General features: G+C 46.4%; 1 protein-coding gene across 4 annotated transcripts in view; it reads right to left on the reverse strand.

Moving 5' to 3' along the window:
• SASH1 (SAM and SH3 domain containing 1) overlaps positions 1-20,070 on the reverse strand; it is an 862,598-nt gene that overhangs the window by 69,823 nt on the left and 772,705 nt on the right. For all 4 annotated transcript variants that reach the window (XM_032651563.1, XM_032651562.1, XM_032651561.1 and 1 more), the window contains 2 exons: positions 3,410-3,450; positions 1,567-1,653 (listed from right to left, as the gene is read on the reverse strand). In XM_032651563.1, coding sequence (XP_032507454.1) covers positions 1,567-1,653; positions 3,410-3,450 — 128 coding nt within the window. The remainder of the gene's footprint in view (positions 1-1,566; positions 1,654-3,409; positions 3,451-20,070) is intronic.

Consider the following 20,070-nt stretch of genomic DNA (forward strand, 5'->3'; position numbering starts at 1 on the left):
GTGTTTTCTTGAAAAGCGAAATGGCCATCACGTCTCATGCATGTGAGCCACGTCAGCGTACATGCCTCTGGTCAGCATGTGGGGAGAGTGTGTCGGTGAAGGTGGGCCGTCACGCACAGCCGGAGTTCTCATGCCCCGTCCTTCTCCTCCACCGTGTTGTTCCCATCCACACCTTACAGGAACCAGTGCCATCAGGATACTCGGCTCTAGCTTCATTTGCCCGTGGTATAGACAGATGGACTGAATGGGTCTGGCTGCAGACTTGTGGGAACCCATTTCACTCAGGACCTACCTTGGAATTTATGTTCCCCTGTGTTTCCTTATCTCACTTCCTTTTTGTAATCAATCAGCCCAGAAACACCACTCAAGTGCCCTTCGCCACTGAGCCCCTTGTGCGGGAAGAGTAATGGTGTGAGCCAGGGGAGGGGAGAGCCTGCAGCTTTGATGCATTTTACTATCTGCCTCGCCTCCAGTGGTGGAGGGGAGTGGTGGAGAGAGTTGCCTGGGTTTAAAAAGAAATGAACGTTGAGCCGGTAAACTGTTGGCTTCCTCCCTCCATCCCCTTCTCTCTCTTTCGCCTTTTCTTTCTTTCTAAATAAGACTTTGTTAGAATCCAAGGTTTACTTTGAATCGTAAGTGATGCTGGGTGTGTCTCAAAATGAAAAACTGGGAATGCTTAAGAATAACTCTCTCACAGCAGGACAACTTAAATAAGCCCACTGATGGCTGCCAAGGAACCCAGGTGTGCCACTGACACACACTGTGTCCATTTTTCTCATTTCCGTGTGTAGGAATAGCTGGAGAAGCATTCTGCACAGGCTAGGACACCAAGATTTTGTAAAAGAAAATAAGTCGTGTCAGTGGTGAGCAACTAAAAATGTTCATCTAATGATAACCTTATCCAGCCAGACTGGAATCTGGAAGTAGCTTCGTTTCCCCTCCCTGTCTGAATACTGGAGAAACATAAATTATACAACTGGGCCTCAAAGGGATGACATATTTACTTACTATATAAACAACAACAAGAGACACAGCTAAGAGGAGGCAGGACTGCCTTCACAAAGCAGCCCCGGCAAATTCCCATGATGTCAGCCCATTAGACAGAGTTTCCAAGGGTAACAACCCCATAACTGTCCCTGCCACAGAAAAGCATCAGCAGTTCTGAAGATTGCAAAGGCCCCAAGTGGCAGGGCAGGGGGGAGGGTCCAAAACTCATAAATGCTAAGACTTTCTGGACCTTTTTAGGGTCCATCTTGGCCAGTAAAGATCTCCCTGAGGTTGATGTGATTGAGAAAAGGAAAGATTTGGTCTTTGCTGCCAGATCTGTAAAAGAAAGGACTGCGAACTCTTTCCATTTTGATTTCTTTGATTTAAAAAAAGAAAAAAAAAAACAACCCACTGGGATGAAGTCTTAAAGTAATGATAGGAATGTCAGAAAGGCTGCACGGCGTATGGGCACATGCAATGACTTATTCTAACTTACAGCATCCATGTAGCTTAGCAGCCCAGGCTTCTTAACATTTTAGAGCTAAAAGGACCTACTCTCTGCTAGCTGTGTTACAGTACCTTTTGAAGTCTGTCTCATTATTCCTTTCTGATTCTTTCGGAAGTTCTGCCAGAAATACTTATTTTTCTTCTTCCAATCTCCTTTTCCTTTAAAAAAAGAAAAAAAAAGGCACAAGCAACAAATTCATTAATAACAAAAGTAGCCTCTTCCTCACAACTCACAGCTTGTAAGAATACTTTGATTTCACAAAAAGACAGTTTTTCTCTTTCAGTTTGTGAAAAGACTTAGAAATGCCTATAAAGTTGTTTAAAAGAAATGCAAATTTCCTAAGAGCAAGAAATGGTACAGTAGGGTTAAGATGAGAAATAAAGAAACATCAAAAAAGCAGGCAAGGGCTTCCCTGGTGGCACAGTGGTGGAGAGTCCACCTGCCGATGCAGGGGACACAGGTTCGTGCCCCAGTCCGGGAAGATCCCACATGCCGCGGAGCGGCTGGGCCCGTGAGCCATGGCCGCTGAGCCTGCGCGGCCGGAGCCTGTGCTCCGCAACAGGAGAGGTCACAACAGTGAGAGGCCCGCGTACTGCCAAAAAAAAAAAAAATGAAAAAGCAGCAGCCCTATCTGCTCTCGTGGACGGGGCAAACCCAAAGCTGCGGCTTCGTCACCGTTCGGCATCTGGTTGCTCCACGGCCACTGGCAACAGGGTCCAGCAGAGTGATGCGCTGTTGGTTTCCGCAGTCTAGACGGGCGGTGCCAGGCAGTGTGGCACAAAACAGACCCGTGGAAACCCCGCACAAGGGGCTCCCAGGCTAAGGGCATTATTTGTCAAAGTGGGATGCCCTCCTTACGTTCTGACAATCCCCAAGATTCTGAGAAGGAAACTGGAGTCCACTAGCCTGAAGCTGCCTCTGTACCCAGAATGTGGAAGGTGCCTGCTGCCTCTGGGCTAAACACAACAGCAAATATCAGCCATGAAAGGTCAAAGTGAAGTAGGATTATCACTACTTGAATCTTCCTCACAAGCAATCTGGGAATAGAATGTATTGCTTGTAAGCTATACTCTCCCCTTCTCCCATTTTAATGTTTCTGAAATGGAGGTGCAGCTTAAGAAAAAAATGGCAAGAGCTAACATTTATCCCGCACTTAGCATATCCAGGCACTTTGTATCTAATGGCATATCTCATTTAATACTCACTCACAATGAACGTATGATGTATCCTTGTTTCCATTTGTGGATGAGAAAACCGAGGCTTAGAGAGGCAAGTGACTTGCCCAAGGTCATAACTAGTAAAGTTGGTAGTCATGATTCAAATCCAAATCAAAGCTTGATTTGAGCACTTACGCACCTAATCATGATTACTTTGCCAGGCTTTCTTAGACCCAAACAGAAGAAATGTTACAAAATCAAGAGTGGATTTTATAACACCTTATTATTGTGCATAATCTTTCATTCAAAAGTTCCAAACAGAAGGATTTATCCTAAGGACATGATCAGGGATAGGCTCAAGGATTTTTAGTGGTAGCATCATTTCTCTGTGATAGAGAAAAAACTGCCAACAACTTACATGCCCAGCAGAGAAGAGACCGGTTGATTCAATTATGGCACATCCAATAAGACAGACTATTACGCAGACTTAAGAATTTTACTGTACAAAATACTCAATCATGTAGGAACATGCTCAGGATATATTCAGTTGTAGAATACGATCCATATTATGTTTTTTTGAAACCCACACAAATTCAGAAAAAGAGAGGAAAGCTATACATCAAGATCTTAACAATGTTTATTTCTGGGTGGAAGGATTCTCTGTGGTTTTTGTATGTTCACATACTTATGTGTTCCGCAAAGTATTAAAAGAAAATAATTAATTAAAAATGGTTAAACCAAGAAAAGTGGTACTGACCTACAGAGCTGTCTTCCGAGTGTGACTTATGAAGAGGATTCCTACAAAAGAAAAACAAGCGTGATTACCAGGGAGCTTTACCTTCATGTGAGGACTGAAAACCCTCCTAACTAGTGGTACCCGGCATCAATCAGCTGAGGAGAGCCAGGGAAATTTCTATAGAATGTTTATCAATGGCCTTCCCCAGCCATCTGCTGCCTTTCTAGAAACCGGCTGAGGTGCCATTTGTCAACACTAATTAAAGGCTCACTCCAGGGTAAGACCTATATTAAATGAAGGGAACGGACTTCACTGGCTGATGGCTGAAGTGCCTTCCACTTCTGTGAACCATTATTCACATGTTAAGTTACTGCCACTGAGAAGTCTCTCATGTAAGTGGGAAAGAGAAGGTAAATAAAAATAAGAATATAGACCTGGCAGATGAGTAAAGTGGTCACCTGGAGGACAAATAGGGGGGGTGCAGGGGTTTGTGGACATCAAGCAACAGGAGATTGGATGCCCCAAGTAGGGGGGCAGCTAGGATGCAGCTCCTCTGGTCCCTTGCTGCCACCTGGCAAGTGCACTACGTGTTTCTCTAGATCTTCCAATTTCAAAGAGAAGTCAGAAGTCTGCATTTCTTTTACAAGAGCTCCACATGTTTAAGGATGGCAAATAACTCAATATTTCTAAAAATGCGTCCAAGTTCATTAACACATGTCTGGGCATCAGATTCGGCCCACACCCTCCCCGACCCTAGCTGCCAGTGGGTGACTGTCGATACAGATGAACTCAAATAACCTGAAAAGTGAACCCAGCCCCAAACGCAGGCGACCAAGCCTTTCTCCAGAATATACATAGACAGATAGCAACGTAAAGGAAGAAGGCAGGGAAACCAAAGAAAGTGAAAATTGGTTCTCTCAAAAGGGGGAAGAGCAGGGCTTCCCTGGTGGCGCAGTGGTTGAGAGTCCGCCTGCCGATGCAGGGGACGCGGGTTCGCGCCCCGGTCCGGGAAGATCCCACATGCCGCGGAGCGGCTGGGCCCGTGAGGCATGGCCGCTGAGCCTGCGCGTCCGGAGCCTGTGCTCCGCAGCGGGAGAGGCCACAAAAGTGAGAGGCCCGCGTACCGCAAAAAAAAAAAAAAAAAAAAAAAAAAAAAAAAAAAAAAAAAAAAAAAAGAGAAGGAACAAATACACAAGCCAGGAAGGTGCTCAAGGCCACAGAAGTAGGAGCAAGGCAAATACCAGCAGACAGCTGAGTAGAGTTGGCTAGTTGACTGGGGATTAAGGCAGGAAATCCTTCGAAAATAATATTTACGCTAAGGTTTGAATACTTAAATTTTGTTTTTTAAATTTTACTCTGTTGCATTTGTAGCTCAAAGTCATGGTAATACGCCTCAGCCCACCCTACTTCAACTGGCCATGATCTACCAGCACCATCGTCAAGCTTTCTGTAGATGCCCTCTGATGGCAAAGGAAGTGGCACATTTATTTTTATACTCACACTAAGGACCTAACCGCTTACAACCAACTATATCAACTATCCCTAGCTCTTGATAAACTACTTACCCGTGTAATAAACTAAAAATATATATGTCTTTCACCTTTTCTAAAAGAAATATTTTCAAGGGAAAGTGGTCTAAAGAAATAGTACTTTTATTCAGTCCTTTGTTGATTTAGAATAATACACTTCATCGAATTGTAAGGAATTCTGCCCATCGTTTAATCCAATCCCAATTTTACAGAAAACCATGGTCTCCAGAAATTACAGAAGTGGCGCTCGTTTCCCTGACTGGTTACAGACCAGCAAGGAGCTGTATGAGGGATCACTAGACCGGTTGTCTTTCCAAAATACACCTGACTCTCCCTATCTGCATGAAGTGTATATAAAATTGCCTGTCTCAGTACGACTCTTCAAAAATCCAAAGGCTCATTTCTAAGTTTTCAACCCATTTTTCACTTGTTCCGCCCAATGGGAATATCTAATACTGTAAAAACACTCCAAAATTCATACTACAGAAAAGTTATGTTCTCACAATTACATAGTTATCACAAAATATAATTGTATTTTCCTCTATAAAAGCTGGCTTACAACTTTTTCATTATTTTTATCTACCTTCTTCAAATTATCATGTGTTTTGAATATTTACCCTTGGGTTTGCATTTTTTAACCTATTTGTTAACATAAGAGGTGCTTCTCCTAGTCATCATTTGCATTTCCCCCAGAATGCCAGCAGATGGCACTGTAGCTTCTTTATTCAACTTGCTTACGGTAGCCAGTGGGGATTTTGTATTTAAAATTTCACCAGTTCACAATCTAGATACTGGTCAAAGATAGCAAGCCAATGTTTCATAAGCACGAGGCCCAACTCATCAATTTACAAAGGGGGTAAAATGATGCCATATCAAGTTTAATTTGGATGCAGTGAATTTTCCCTGCCAACAGAAGCTGGCAGAGCAACAATGCAAAATGCCATCTCCTTTCTCCTTGAGACTGATTATAAAATTCATCCAGCAGGAACAAAAATCAATGATGTCACCAAATTCCAAATTCGGATGGCAGCAGGTGGAAGGGGTCATTTACTGATTCCCCTGGTGGAAGAAATTAATGCTCAAAAGTCAGTTCTAAAGAGGCCTCCTCAGGCTTCCCTCGTGGCACAGTGGTTGAGAATCCGCCTGCCAATGTATGGGACTTGGGTTCAAGCCCTGGTCCGGGAAGATCCCACATGCCGCAGAGCCACTAAGCCCGTGTGCCACAACTACTGAGCCTGTGCTCTAGAGCCCGCGAGCCACAACTACTGAAGCCTGCACGTCTAGAGGCCACGCACCATAACGAAGAGTGGCCCCGTTCGCCGCAACTAGAGAAAGCCCGCACGCAGCACTGAAGACCCAATGCAGCCAAAAATAAATAAGTAAAATAAATAAATTTATAAAAACAAAACAAAGAGGCCTCCTCGTAATACATCCTTCCAGCCAGATACTGCAGACGAAAATGGCAGCCTATTTCTAGCCATCACTTTCACTGTTAACAGGGTAAAAAGGATGGGGATTTCCATGCAGATTTCAACGACTGGGAAGCAATAATTAATATTCGGTTGCACCTTGAGAATCTATGAAAGCATTTAATAGTTTTGCATTTAAAGTCTCTGAACTCAATCTTAGCACCTTTTCATCAATAACTACTACTATTAGACCCCAAAACTGCATAAGTGTAAACTTTCCTCAAGACCCCTAAAACTACTCTAGTTCTCCCTGAAGGTCAGATTCATTTCAGAAAATTATAAGGAATACATGAATTAGATCAAAAAATCAATTTAAGGGACAGCATCCCCAGAACGGAACCAATTCCTTTCATCCTACACTCCAGTCTTTAGCAAATTCTTTGTTAAATTGCTTCCTTCCTTCATTTTCACTCATTCATTTATTCATTGCTTCTTTCATTCAATAAATATTTATCAAGCTCTCATTCTGAGTCTGGCATCCCTGCGGCACTGAGATCATAGCAGTAAATAAAAGAGGGGTAAGATCCCTGTTCCCTTGCAGCTAGGATGGGGGTGCAGATCAAGAAGTAGGGAGAATTCTAGAAAGGATGGACAGAGAAGGCCTCTCTGAAGAGGTGACAGGTGAGCAGATACCTCAATGATAAGCTGGCATGACATCCACTCCCTCCACTGGGGAAGACTGGTAGGGAAAGAAAGGAGGAAGTAAGAGGTCTACTTTGGCCACGTCCAGTTTGAGGTGTTTGTTGAACATCCCTGCAGAGATATTAGTGAGATAGTTGGATATGTGAGTCTAAGTTCAGGGGACTCATTGAGGACTGGAGTTAAGAATTTGGAAGTCACCTGGATATTTAAAGCCAGGAGACCAACTGAAACCGAACAGAAGCTGAGACTGAGCTCAAGGGCAATCCAATTTTTATGGGTCAGGAAAAGAAGCGGAAGCAGGCAATGGGACTTCTGGGGAGGGGCCAGTGGAGAGAAGGAAAACCAGGGAAGTACACTTTTACCTTTCTGGCTAGAATAATACTAAAATCAATTTAACACAGATGATGACGCCATACAGGGTAAATTCTAGGTTGCTCTATTTTTCCATTGAATCTATTGCTTCACAGCAAAGATCCACATAAGACCAGAATGAAAGAGGAAACTAACAAAGGTCAAAACGAAATTCTTCACGTTTGTATATAGGAGTCCACCTTGCCTAAGGACACAGAGGTGGTCAGAGACTTAACTGTGTGTCTGAGTCCAAAGCTTCACCCACTTCACTGAACTTACTGCTTCTCATTTACATGAAAGAAAATCACATCACATGATACACTACCCTGGTTCTTGGGTAAGTTCCTGGAATGACACTCAGAAGGATTTGTGAGGAGAGAGCACGTTTTCAACCCCAAATGTGAACATGGCCTATGGCCTATACACCAGAAAGGTATAACAAATGCCCACGCATAAAGGAATTCCTAAAATAGACTTTGTGTTTTTGTTCTGATGGACTGTCCAGAAACTTCATTATAACCAAACAAAAAACAAAAGAAAAACTGTTCTAACCTCATTTCTAAGGAAGGACCATGTGTTACATGTTACTGGAAAATGTATACTTAAGAGGTTTTAAAGGTTCCTTTATCTTGAGTCTCCGGAAATACACTAACATACATTATTAGTTTATTTCCTGCTGGATTTTGAATCAGAGCTTTTGCTGTGTCTGGGTCTTTGACTGCATCATCCCCTGGCCTGCCAAGGCAGTCCCCAAAGCCAGCAGCAATTTTCCTCAAGATGCAGAAAAAGGACTGAGGCATCTGTGTTATTAAATTATACGTGCACGGGGGAGGAAGAAGAAGGTAAATGGGTTGAGGGCCTTTTTAGTAGTTAATATTCTCTTTTGCTTTATTCTTTTTTTTTTCTCGTTTTGGCCGTACCACGTGGTTTGTGAGATCTTACTTCCCTGACCAGGGAATCGAACCTGGTCCCCAGCAGTGAAAGCACCAAGTCCTGACCACTGGACTGCCAGGGAATTCCCTTCTCTTGCTTTATACCTTTACCTAAATATAACAAACTACTCACATTTGTATTTTTCATATTTAGTGACAAATCATTTTGTGTAAAATAGGTAATTCCTTAATTTGACATTTCTTATTATCCTTTGGGTAGCAAAGATATTTTTCATACAGGAGCATTTCTTCTCTATTTAATAGGAATAAACATGAAACAAAATTCAGCTCACACTATCCACTGTCTGCCATGAAAATTTAAGGGTCACCCTTCCCCCCGCCATGGGGTAAGGGCTGGGATAAGGCATCCAACATGGAGGGTCCCCAGTGCTGGGCGCTCACTCGTGGGGTTGGGGGGTTGCAGGGAGTGAGTGCCTCCTTAAATTCCGTGCCCTCCGTTATCTCTTGCTTTACCCTTGATGGGGCCCTTCCCAGCCAATAACCATTATATTCCATACACACAATGGAAATCAGCTTGCCAATTTACTGGCTGGGATGGAAGGTAACTCTCTTGCCAAGTGGCTGGCTTATTGTTCGAACTCCCTGAATATTCAGTACCGATGAAAACGCTGGTGACATGTTGTCACCCTGGTGAACACACTCTCCATACGGGCTTTTTCTTTCATTTCACAGTCTATTCCTGGCCTGTGCTTTCTGGCTTTTTGTTGCAAGGTCACCTTCCTAAGTGATCAAGGCAGAAACCAAATCCAAGGCTGTGGCCGACACTGCACAGGCTCAGTGCTCACGCGCTCAGGAGTCAGGCCCACCCGTGACAGCGCTGCCGCAAACCTAAGCCATATTTTCCCTTTTTATGTGCAGTAAAACTGTGGTGTAAAAACTGTACCTCCCTTGGTGGGTTGTTAGGAGAATTACAGGAGACAGTGAATATAAAGGGCTTAGGGCAGTGCCTGGTACTTGGTGAGGTCCCAGTAAATGTGACCTCTTGTAACTACTCCCCAGAGCTGCCTCAAACACACGAATATGCTTGGTCTTTGGGCAGGATTACACCACCCTCATCCCACTGAGCGCTGCCGCTACTCAGCCCCTATTCTCGACTCCAGCAGTTTCTGAATCCCCAAGGTTCCTCTTTCTTATCTTTCTTACATTAACTTGGCTCAAAAAATGTGGACGGATGTAGTGATTTCTCTTCCTCTTCTCAATCTCACTTCATACAAGCAATTCATGTTTTTCTCAGAATTAAAAAAAAAAAGACAGAAACAAAAACCATCTAACACAGCATTGTAAGTCAACTATACTCCAATAAAAAAATTTTTTTTCATTTCAGTTTCCAAAAAATAAAAAGAAATCACAGCAACAACTGAACAAGATTCCAACACACTTTATCCATTTTTTCAGCACAGTATAATTAATATTTGCTTATGTCCTACTGTCTTCCTTAAGCAGTAAGAACTGTACCAAGTTAGACGACTGTGTCCAACACAGTGTATACTAAATAATCCCTCACTTATGTTGAGAAGATTTCCATGTGGATGCATATCATGGGAAATAATCGGAGCCCATCAATCATGTAATATTAACTCTCCAAAAGAAATGGCAGGGTTTCCAGGTTTAAGAATGGATATTGTCCCAAAGCAAGAATACCAGGGAATTCCCTGGCAATCCAGCGGTTAGGGCGCCTCGCGTCCACTGCAGGGGACGCAGGTTCGATCCCTGGCTGGGGAACCAAGATCCCACAAGCTGCGCAGTACAGGCCCCGCCCACCCCAAAAGAGAATACCACCTAATCTTTAATTCCAATTTCATGAGGGTCTCTTATCACACAAATCAAATTCTCACACTTGGAAAGTGCTAAAAGAACATTTGAAAGGTTTGAAATTTCTAGCCATGAGTTTTGGCCTCTTCAAATTTTTCTTATTCTACCCTCTGCTTTATAATATCTTTGGTTTTAAAACTGCCATCAGGGGCTTCCCTGGTGGCGCAGTGGTTGAGAGTCCGCCTGCCGATGCAGGGGACACGGGTTCGTGCCCCGGTCCGGGAAGATCCCACATGCCGCGGAGCGGCTGGGCCCGTGAGCCATGGCCGTTGAGCCTGTGCTCCGCAACGGGAGAGGCCACAACAGTGAGAGGCCTGCGTACCGCAAAAGAAACAAAACAAAAAAACCCTGCCATCAGAATCAGTTTAGGTGAGCCTATTCCTTCCATACAAGATGTCTCAAGAGGAGCACCTTATCCAGAAAAATAGAAAGACACAGCCAACCTGGGCGTGCAGCTTGCCTTCTAACAACAATGATTTTTGTTATCCCTCAGTCCTCTGCTAATTACATCAGGGATGTGGAAGTTCTAGGTATTTAAACAAGATCTCTTCTGCTGCAAGGCATGCCTTTTTTTTTTTTTTTTAACACTAACTGTCCTCACATAGTTAGAATGGACATAGTGATTCCTCTTCCACTTCTCAACTGCCCTTTACGAAAGCAGTCCATGTTTTTCTTAAAATGAAAAAAATACACGAATGATTGGACATGATGTCAACATGGAGATGCATGGGCAGCTCACTGGTATCTAGACATGAATGACATTATCTCTAATGTTTCTCTGAGGCCACGACCCAGGAAGCAGCCCAGCACAATGGCTCACAAGGTGGGTTCTGGAGTCCAGTTGCCAGTGTTCAAAGACAGCTCTACCATTTACTAACTAGCAACTCTGGACCAGCCACTTGGTCCCACCGAATCCCAGTTTCAGCCTATGCAAGATGGGGACAATATTATTACTGATCATATGGGTTTTCTAGAGGTTTCGGCGAACTGTGACTTGCATGGTGTTTAGAACATGCCTGCATGTGATACGCACCACACCAAGGAGCCAGCGATCACGACTGCCAGCCTCTGCTCTCACCCAGCTCTCCTTATGGGGTCAAGTCTCTCATAGGCCTTCTCTAGAACGCACTGAGTTTCTCAACATGGAAGGGTTGGCTCTCTGGCACCTCGGAAGTGACAACAAGCTCTCCAGGCCAAGAGCAGGGCTCCACCCCTGTTGAGTCTGCAAATCCTTCACAAAGGTACATTGAAAGAGATGTGTGTCCTTTCATTCACCAATTGGTAATTTGTGCCGAAAGTTAATGATGCAGGACACTGTCAGAAGTTTGAGTTTCTTGTCTTAAAAGCAGCCAAAAGCCATCTCTCCACAATGGAGGCCCATGGCCTAGTTGTGTCACTGCCACAACTTCACTCCCGCTAAGACTATACAAAGTGCAGAAGTGCAGAGCTCAACATGCCCACAGATGGGTGCTGGGGGCAGGGAAAGACCAACCTGGGATCCCAGATGGTCATCCTCCAAGGTTTCCAAAGCCTCTCAGTGCGTCTCCTCTTTTCCATCTGGGCCATATTCTTCATCTGTGGCCTGCTGGGTCTAACCTGTCTAAAACCTGGCTGTGGATGCCAGCTGTGATGCTCACGGCACTGCGGAAAGTACCGGCATCTATCTCAGCTCCGAGAAGTTATAAATGCCTTCCCAAGTCCTTCAGATTTAGTAACTTATCTTCAGAATATCCACGTGACACAGTGGAGGGTATGTAATATTATCTTTTTATGGAAGTTCATATAAAAAGGCATCAATAACTAATCAGTCTCTTAGAAAAACAACCAAGGATGATTTCTTGCTCAGTGTTTCATGTTTGGTACAGATAATAAAGCCCTGCGCAGCTGGATGAAGGAGATGCACACAGCACGGTCCATACCTTCAGGAGCATACAAGATAATTCGGTAGATTATACTGACACACTGAGAGATACGAACAGTTGAGTGAGTGCTCATCACTGGCAAGGCCAGTTGACTTCCATTTCAATATCCATTCTCGTCTTCATTCTTACTGGGAGAACGCTGATTTTGCTTGGGTGGCAGTGTGCCCTGTTAAATTACTTACCCACCCACACTCCCTTGCAGCACGTGGAGGCCAGGTGTCTGGGTTGCCCGAGAAGACATAACTGGAACTTTACAGCAGGGTGTTTCTGGGAAAGCTAGTGTTTTCACAGTGAGAAGAAACGACTCAGTCTTCACACGTCTTTTGCCCTTTGCCCTCTCCCTTGGTCCTGCCTGAAACATGGGCAGAATGCCCCAGCAGTTGTCATTTTATTATAAGGAAGAAAGTCACATACTAAGGAAACGGGAGTGGAGGAAATAATTCCTTGGAATACCTACCTCCAGACTCCTTGCTATATGAAAAAATATGCCCCCCTGTGCCTCAACACTGCAGATTTGGTTGTTAAGAAGTAAAGATGACAAACTTCTATAAAGCATTGTTCTGGGTTTATCAAGCACATTCATATGTATCGCAGCAGATTTCAGGCTCTCAGAGACCCTGAAAAGAACTAGCCCCATTGCATAGATGGAGAGACTGAGGCCCAGAGTACTCATGGAAGTGACTTGTCCCTAAGTCACGGAGCTGGGGCTTAAACTCAGCTCTTCTGACATCCAATCCAATGTCCTTCCCACTAAAAACCAGATTCACGATACTGTGAGCCCAAAGCCAAAACGATGTGCATTTACTGGCACTGACAGTGCAATTTAAGTTTGTGACTTGGCTGCAGGAGGCTGTAGCCCCAGGTCAAGCTCTGACTTTCGATGTTTCCTCAACAGGCATACAAATTAAAGCATTAAAAAAAAAAAAAAAAGAGGTCTTGAACTTCTGTTCATTCTCGTTTTGGTGTAAATAGTAAAAACCAATGCCTTCCTTTAACGACCTCGATGCGAACTTTTTTTTTTTTTTTGGTTGCGTTGGGTCTTCGTTGCTGCGTGCAGGCTTTTCTCTAATTGTGGTGGGCAGGGGCCACTCTTCATTGAGGTGAGCGGGCTTCTCATTGCAGTGGCTTCTCTTGCTGCAGAGCACGGGCTCTAGCAGGCTTCAGCAGTTGTGGCACACGGGCTTCCGTAGTTGTGGCTCACAGGCTCTAGAGCACAGGCTCAGTAGTTGTGGCGCACGGGCTTAGTTGCTCCGTGGCATGTGGGATCTTCCCGGACCAGGGCTCAAACCCGTGTCCCCTGCATTGGCAGGCGGATTCTTAACCACTGTGCCACCAGGGAAGTCCCAAATTTTATATTTTATTTAGGTTTTTATTATCTTCAGAATTACTAAATTACTGTCAAAACCAAAATAAAACAAAACAGGATTTTATCACATTATTTTCACCACAAAAGCTAGTTTTTATAAAATGAGAACAAAAAAACCTGTAAGTAGCTTTGTTTACATTTTTAATGGCTGCTGTTTATTCCGTAAATAGAGCACAATTATTCCTTCCTTCTAGTTATTTCCCCTTTAAAATTTACTGCATATGTGTAATAAATATGTGGTCCAAGAAAGGCTTTTCTGCAAGGAAACGTGGCTGAGATTTGAGGCTGGCTGGATCAACAGGGAAGCACCTGCCTGCTCCTCTGGAACGCCGTTTGGTTATCAGTATGCGTGACGCAGGCCCCAGCTCAGGAACGGGTGTGGCAATGGCCCCTGTACCACTCTGCCTGGTACAGGGTGCATATGGGGTAATTTATCCCAGCAGATGCTGGCACAGTAAGGAAAACCACCCTTTGGTATTCTTATCAAATTTGCATGGACCAGCAGGGAAAGCCAGGCTGCAAAGAGCTGGCCCCTACGCGCCAGAGCCTCAGGATGGGGAGACAGGAGGAAAAGAGGCTCCTTTCAATGACCTCGTCAGTCTGTTTCCATGGTGATGGCTCCGGAAGCGGGTCAGAACTTTCTCAGTGGGAACAAACAGTGGCTCCCATTCACCATCACCCAAGCCACGCCGGCCACACTGGCCGCTGTGCCATCTGGACACAGAGGAACCTGGGGAGGGATGTGGGGTCCAGGGCTGCTGCCAGCCTTTCTTCTGTCAGCTGTTGGGAAGGGAGCAGGGGAGTCAGTGAAGCCGCCTCTGAAGGCCAAAGCTGGAAGAGCCGCGGGCATGCCGGGCCCTTCCTGATCACGTGCTGGAGGCACAGGGACCAACCACCTTCTAGGACAGGGGCGTGGGAGCCACCTGCCAGCCCTATGTCTCCTGGCTGGCAGCACAAAGGATCGGGTCCTTTCCACAGTCACCACTGACACAATCTTTCTTTCTTTTTTTTTTGGCAGTACGCGGGCCTCTCACTGTTGTGGCCTCTCCCGTTGCAGAGCACAGGCTCTGGACACACAGGCTCAGCGGCCATGGCTCACGGGCCCAGCCACTCCGCGGCACGAACCCGTGTCCCCTGCATCGGCAGGCGGACTCTCAACCACTGTGCCACCAGGGAAGCCCTTTTTTTTTTTTTTTTTTTTTTTTTTCACTTTTAATTCCTTCAAGACACAGCTGATGAAAAACTTTTGGATGTTATAAATGCTATGAAAATGGGAACTCAAGCTTTCCTATCTCCTCAGATCTCATTTTTTTAATTGAGGTACAATTGACGTATAACCTTATGTTAGTTTCAGGTGTACGACACAGTGATACGATATTTATATATATTGTGCAATCATCACCACAGTAAGTCTAGTTAACATCCGCCACCATTCAGATCTCATTTTTAGATCCCCACACATCTCCTCTGTAACATCCTCATGCCCTCCACATTCAAAGCCATTAAGGGGCTGCCGACTCCTCCCTGAACTTTGTAGTTCTGGCTGGTCTCACTTTGCTCTAGGATTGCTTCACATCCTTCCTCCTTCTGATTCTGTGGCTTTATCTGAAGTGACTCACGAGCACCTGCTAGAGATGATACGGACACCAGGCAGCACTGCCAGGGACACCATGACGATAACTGACATCCACCAGCGTCATCTGAGCGGCCCCGGGATCCACTGGTGACTGAGGTGTGGAGAAGCACAGAGCTTCAATCCCCCTGACGAGAAACAGGTTTTGGCAGAGTTCATAAAGCCAAGCTGCTGCTTGAGAACCTCCTGGGAAACTTGTTACAGGCTCCAGAGTTCCACGTTTGGAGAATCCAATTCATTGGGGCTGGGCGGGGCCCGAGGGTCTGTCTTCAACAAACTCTCCAGCGGACTCTGCCTCGCGGATGTGCTTGGAACCACTGTTGTAACCCGGTAGAAAATGGGAAACACGTTCCCCATCCTTCCTTCTCCACCCCCTCCTTGTATCCTTCTACTCCACCACCTCCAAAATATGGAAAGCAGTACTGCCAGCAAGGTTTTCAGAAGAGAATACAGAATACACTAAGCTAAAACAAGCAGCCGATATGCTTCAAGCGTTATCCTGACTGTGAGGTTTTATTTGGACAAAGCTTTTTGAGAAGGTCGGGGCGGGGTTGAGCCTTGACTTGGGGAGCTGTGGTGGGTCTGCAGTCCATCACCTTAGCTCAGCTGGACTACGTTTCCCAGATCCCCTCCCCCAACTGGGTCAGCGTGGGCCACGTGAGATGTTTCACGTGAGATGCGCAAAGCAGAAGCGGTGTGGTAGCTGTTTTCTTTCTGGGCTTCAGGGTCAGTGCAGGGCATGAGGCCCTGCTGAGGCCAACACATGTCGTCACGTGTCCCCTGGGTCACTGAGTGGCAGGGCAGCAGCTGGGCTGCAGTGCTCGCATTCCTGTCCAGTCTCCTCCTCGGGGTCTCCGATCCTGGGCCTATGGCTTGTTTCCCTCCCGGGGAAGGACGCCAGCTCCTCCTGCAGGTTCCTGACATTGGAGCTTGCCGGGCGGTAGTGAAGGTGACTGGGTTTCAGCCCATCCTTGCAGGCGGCAATCTGTCCTCTCTCCTCACTTTCCCACATCATTTCTGCCCCAAGTGCCAGTCCTGCGGACTTCAGGCCACATCACCGGACAAAGAGGGAGCAGCCCCCCTAGACACACGAGGTCAAAATGCTATAATGACGTGATCCTAACGTCTGCTTCTCCAACAGAACCCTGACGGATGGGGAATTTATGTGGCTCTCGGCCCCGCCCCTCCCTGCAGGGGTGGGCGGTCCCTCCTCCTCCAGTCCCTCGGCACTGTGCACACAGGATATCCTATCACTGTGCCTTTTCTTCGGGGTGTCAGAGGACGGCGACCTTTCCTATCCTGTCCATCGTTCCAGGGCCTAGCATATTTGTCCATACGGCCGAAACATGAAAAGTGCTTATTCAATTAAACTTCACTAGAGGCCTAGCCCATCACTTGTCTTCCCTAAGTGCATCCATCCTTGTGTGGTCCTGGTGGTGGAGTCTATGATAAAGGCCTGGCGCCGGCAGGCCTGGCGCTGGATTGGAATTCCACCACTGCCTCAACCAAGGTTTGGACTCGTGATCTTGGTGTGTCATTTAGTCTTTCTAAACCTCGGTTTCCTTAACTGCCAACTACCATCTACATTATAGTTTTGTTAGGAGGATTCACACACACGTAGGTATGGGTCCTCCCTTATTCCTGCTAGGAAAGGAATGCTATTTATTTACTGATAGCCCCCCTTCTCCCCGGCCCAGGGTCCCGGTCACCTCTCCTGCAGGACAGACAATCAACAGTGGCCACCTTTGCGTGCTAAATACCTCCTGCGGTCACTCGATGCAGCCCAGGCACATGGACTCAAGCTGGGCTGGGTCAGCTGGAGGCTCCCTCACCAGACGGAGCTCGGGGCCACAGAGTTTTCAGAGGGAAACAGCTGAGGTGGAGGATTCTGGCACAGCTGCTCTTACTTGGAGTCCCTGCGTCCTGGAATGTTGAGCCCCTCAAATATGCTGTGCGATGGAGCACACACGTGTGCGGCCCACACAAACACATATTTCAGCACGTTGCGACCGCACGGGCTCTGTGAAAGCGGTGGTTGTCTCCCAGCCCTCCCCCACCCTCCTATCTTCGGGGCGTTGAAAGGACAGGAAAGCTCATGGGGGAGAGGTGCATTGTAAGTAACCGTGGCCACTACGAGCTGCGTGTCTGGCACCGTCTACTGAGACGCAGGATGGAAACCACAGGTGCACTGCCGTGCAGGGCAGCACCCTACCTTCTGCGGCTAGGGAGAGAACAGCACCTACCTAGACAGGCACAGCACTAGGTATTTCACACAACCACCCTCGGAAGGAGCTTTTATCCTGCACGTTTTATCGATTAGGAACCCGAGGCTTGGAGAATTTAAATCCCACAACTAGCAGAGCTTAAATTCAGGCTCAGGTTCTGTCCAACACCAAAGCTGACATGAGCGACAGTGAACGCGGAGAGTCCGTGCAACGCTGGCCGGTGCCCGGCATGCTTCCGAATGGGTCAGAAAATGAGCAATGGCCCAGGCTAGAAGGAACCCGGAGACCCCCTGACTCAGACTCACTGCCGTGTCACTGGGAGCTGAAGCCTGGAGGGGTGACAATCACAGACAGACCGGAAGCCCAGCCCCTGGACAGTGACCTTGCCCTCATGTCCACAGCCTTGGCAGATGGCTACCGCTCAACTGATTAAAGCAAAGGAATACAGAATACATACGCTGACGCCTGGCTCTTCGCGCAGCCTACTTATTTTCTGAAACTTAAGTTTGCTGTCTGCCTGTCTCACCTCGCCCCCTCCTCCCCGTGAGCTCCAAGGACCAGACACTGGGGGCCCGAGTCGCCTGTGGTGCTGCTCTAATGGGCCACGAGCACCCACCTCCCTTTCCTGGGGCGGGGGGACAGTGGGGACACACCCACCTGAACCGGGCAGAACCGACTTGTGAGCCATTCACGAACGTGCCTCCACAAGGCTGCTGCACTCCCCACACGTGCTCTTTCCCCACGGGAAAGTAGTGGCGTTCCCCTCCACACCCCACAGCTCTGCCACGAACAGGATGTGGAAACGGGATGCATTAGTCTCGGCTCCGGGGGACACGGCTTGACCTGGGTTTCCAAGCGAACTCGCGGGCCTCACCAGCAGTTCTCACTGACTCTCGTCTGTTCCCAAGGACGACTGATAACCAATCGCCGTGCCTGTGGGCTTCTAGAGCTCACGTTTACCAATGAGAAAGAGAGCCCCGGCCCGTCACACAGGAGTCCACGTGACTACAGGCCTCAGCCCCTGCCCTCAGGGGGCTTCCACAAACGGATGAAGCCTGAGCCCCTCTCCTCAAGCCCAGGTGCTGGGGACGAGCTGACTGAGGAAGAGGTCCCACTTCAAAAAGAACTTCTGAAATTTCTTACACATTTCAGGATTTCTTTTTGAATTGACAAAAATACTCCAAAACTGACGGTGGTGACAGTTGCAAAAACCCTGCGAATATACATTCTAAAACCCGCTGACTTGTATACTTTTTAACAGGTGAGTTGTACGGTATGTGAACTATATCTCAATAAATCTGTTACTAAGAATAAAATAAAACAAGTGTACTTTCCCAACAAAATGGCAGGTTTAAAACATTTTCAGGATTTTTAAAATTAATATTTTGTGTGCTTCTCCATATCATACCTTTATCTGGAGATAGTATGTGGAGCCCAACTTGAACAAGACTGCAGAATGGAATCGGGTGCGAAGGAGAGGGGCAGCTCTTAGAAAGAGATCTGGGGATCTGTGGAAACTACCATTCTCTCCACTACATGTTTTTTAAAATGCTTTTAACAGGTCTCTTTTTAATCCTAATATTCACGAGCAGAAAGCACTGACTTCATATGACACTGCTATCATTTTAGGGAGACACTGGCATATGCTAGCTAACAGGTGAGACCAAAGTAGGTCTTCTGTAATTCCGGTCCTGGAGATAATCCAGTTTTAATCTTACTTCCAAGTACTGGGGGCATTTAATAAATTTGATGCAAGTATTTAATGAGCACTTGCTCTATGCAAACCACTGTTCTCAATATTAAAGAAAATCCAAAGAGAGGAAGAGAATGAGTTCATGGCCTCAAGGAGCCCACGATCATGCTGGGTTGGGTGGGATTAGAAAAGTGCTCAAGGGGCTAGAGCCAGGGGCAAGGGCATGAACTTGGGTCAGACGGAACAGACAGTGATAACAGACAAGATTGTTGAGCGCCTATTAGATGCTTGATAGCTGACTGAGGCCAGTACTGTAAATGGTTATCCTTTTTATAGTTGTGGAATCTGTAGATATGAAGGTAAGTAACTAGCCAAGAGCTGAAGAGTTGGAAGAAAGCACCTGGCTATGAACCCAGAGAATCCGCTTTCAGGCCAGGCATCTTAACCCCAAGGCTATAACGGCACTTCGACCAGATTAGGATTTTTGTCTCTTGCTCTGGGACCTTAGGCAAGGTACTTATCCTCAAAAATAGTACGTATCTCAATGAGTTCATGAAAAATTAAATGATAACATACAATAAAAGTGACTAGCACCAGTGCCCAATACACATAAATAACCCAGGAAGCAGTGCTATAATGTTGACAACAATGATGATGATGATATCTGTGACAGTACATTAAGGGACATCAAATCCACACAAAATTGCTACTGGATTCCAAGAGGTGGAAAGAATACAGCCGGTGACGGGACTGAGAAAGCATTCAAGGAGAAGCAGTCCTTAAAACAGGACTTAAAAGAAGGAAATGCTTTCAAGGCAGGAACTCCAGACAACCCAGGAGGCATTTGGAAACAAGAGCATCCCCTGGGTCTGGAACTGGGTCATGTGGCTGGGAAACTGGGAGATGCAGCAGTAAAGATGAGCTGGTGCTCTATGGGGGGGAGGGGGGAGGAGGAGGTGAGGGGGGGGCGGGTTTTGATCACAAAGGTGAAAACCTGCAGAGATCCTAAATTCTAAGTGTCCCTGAGGGGATCTCAGCATCCTCTCTCAGTGTGACGGGACCTAACTGCCTAACTGTACTTTAGGGA

The sequence above is a fragment of the Phocoena sinus genome, chromosome 12 (assembly GCF_008692025.1).
Source record: "Phocoena sinus isolate mPhoSin1 chromosome 12, mPhoSin1.pri, whole genome shotgun sequence".
Taxonomy (NCBI): Eukaryota; Metazoa; Chordata; class Mammalia; order Artiodactyla; family Phocoenidae; genus Phocoena; species Phocoena sinus.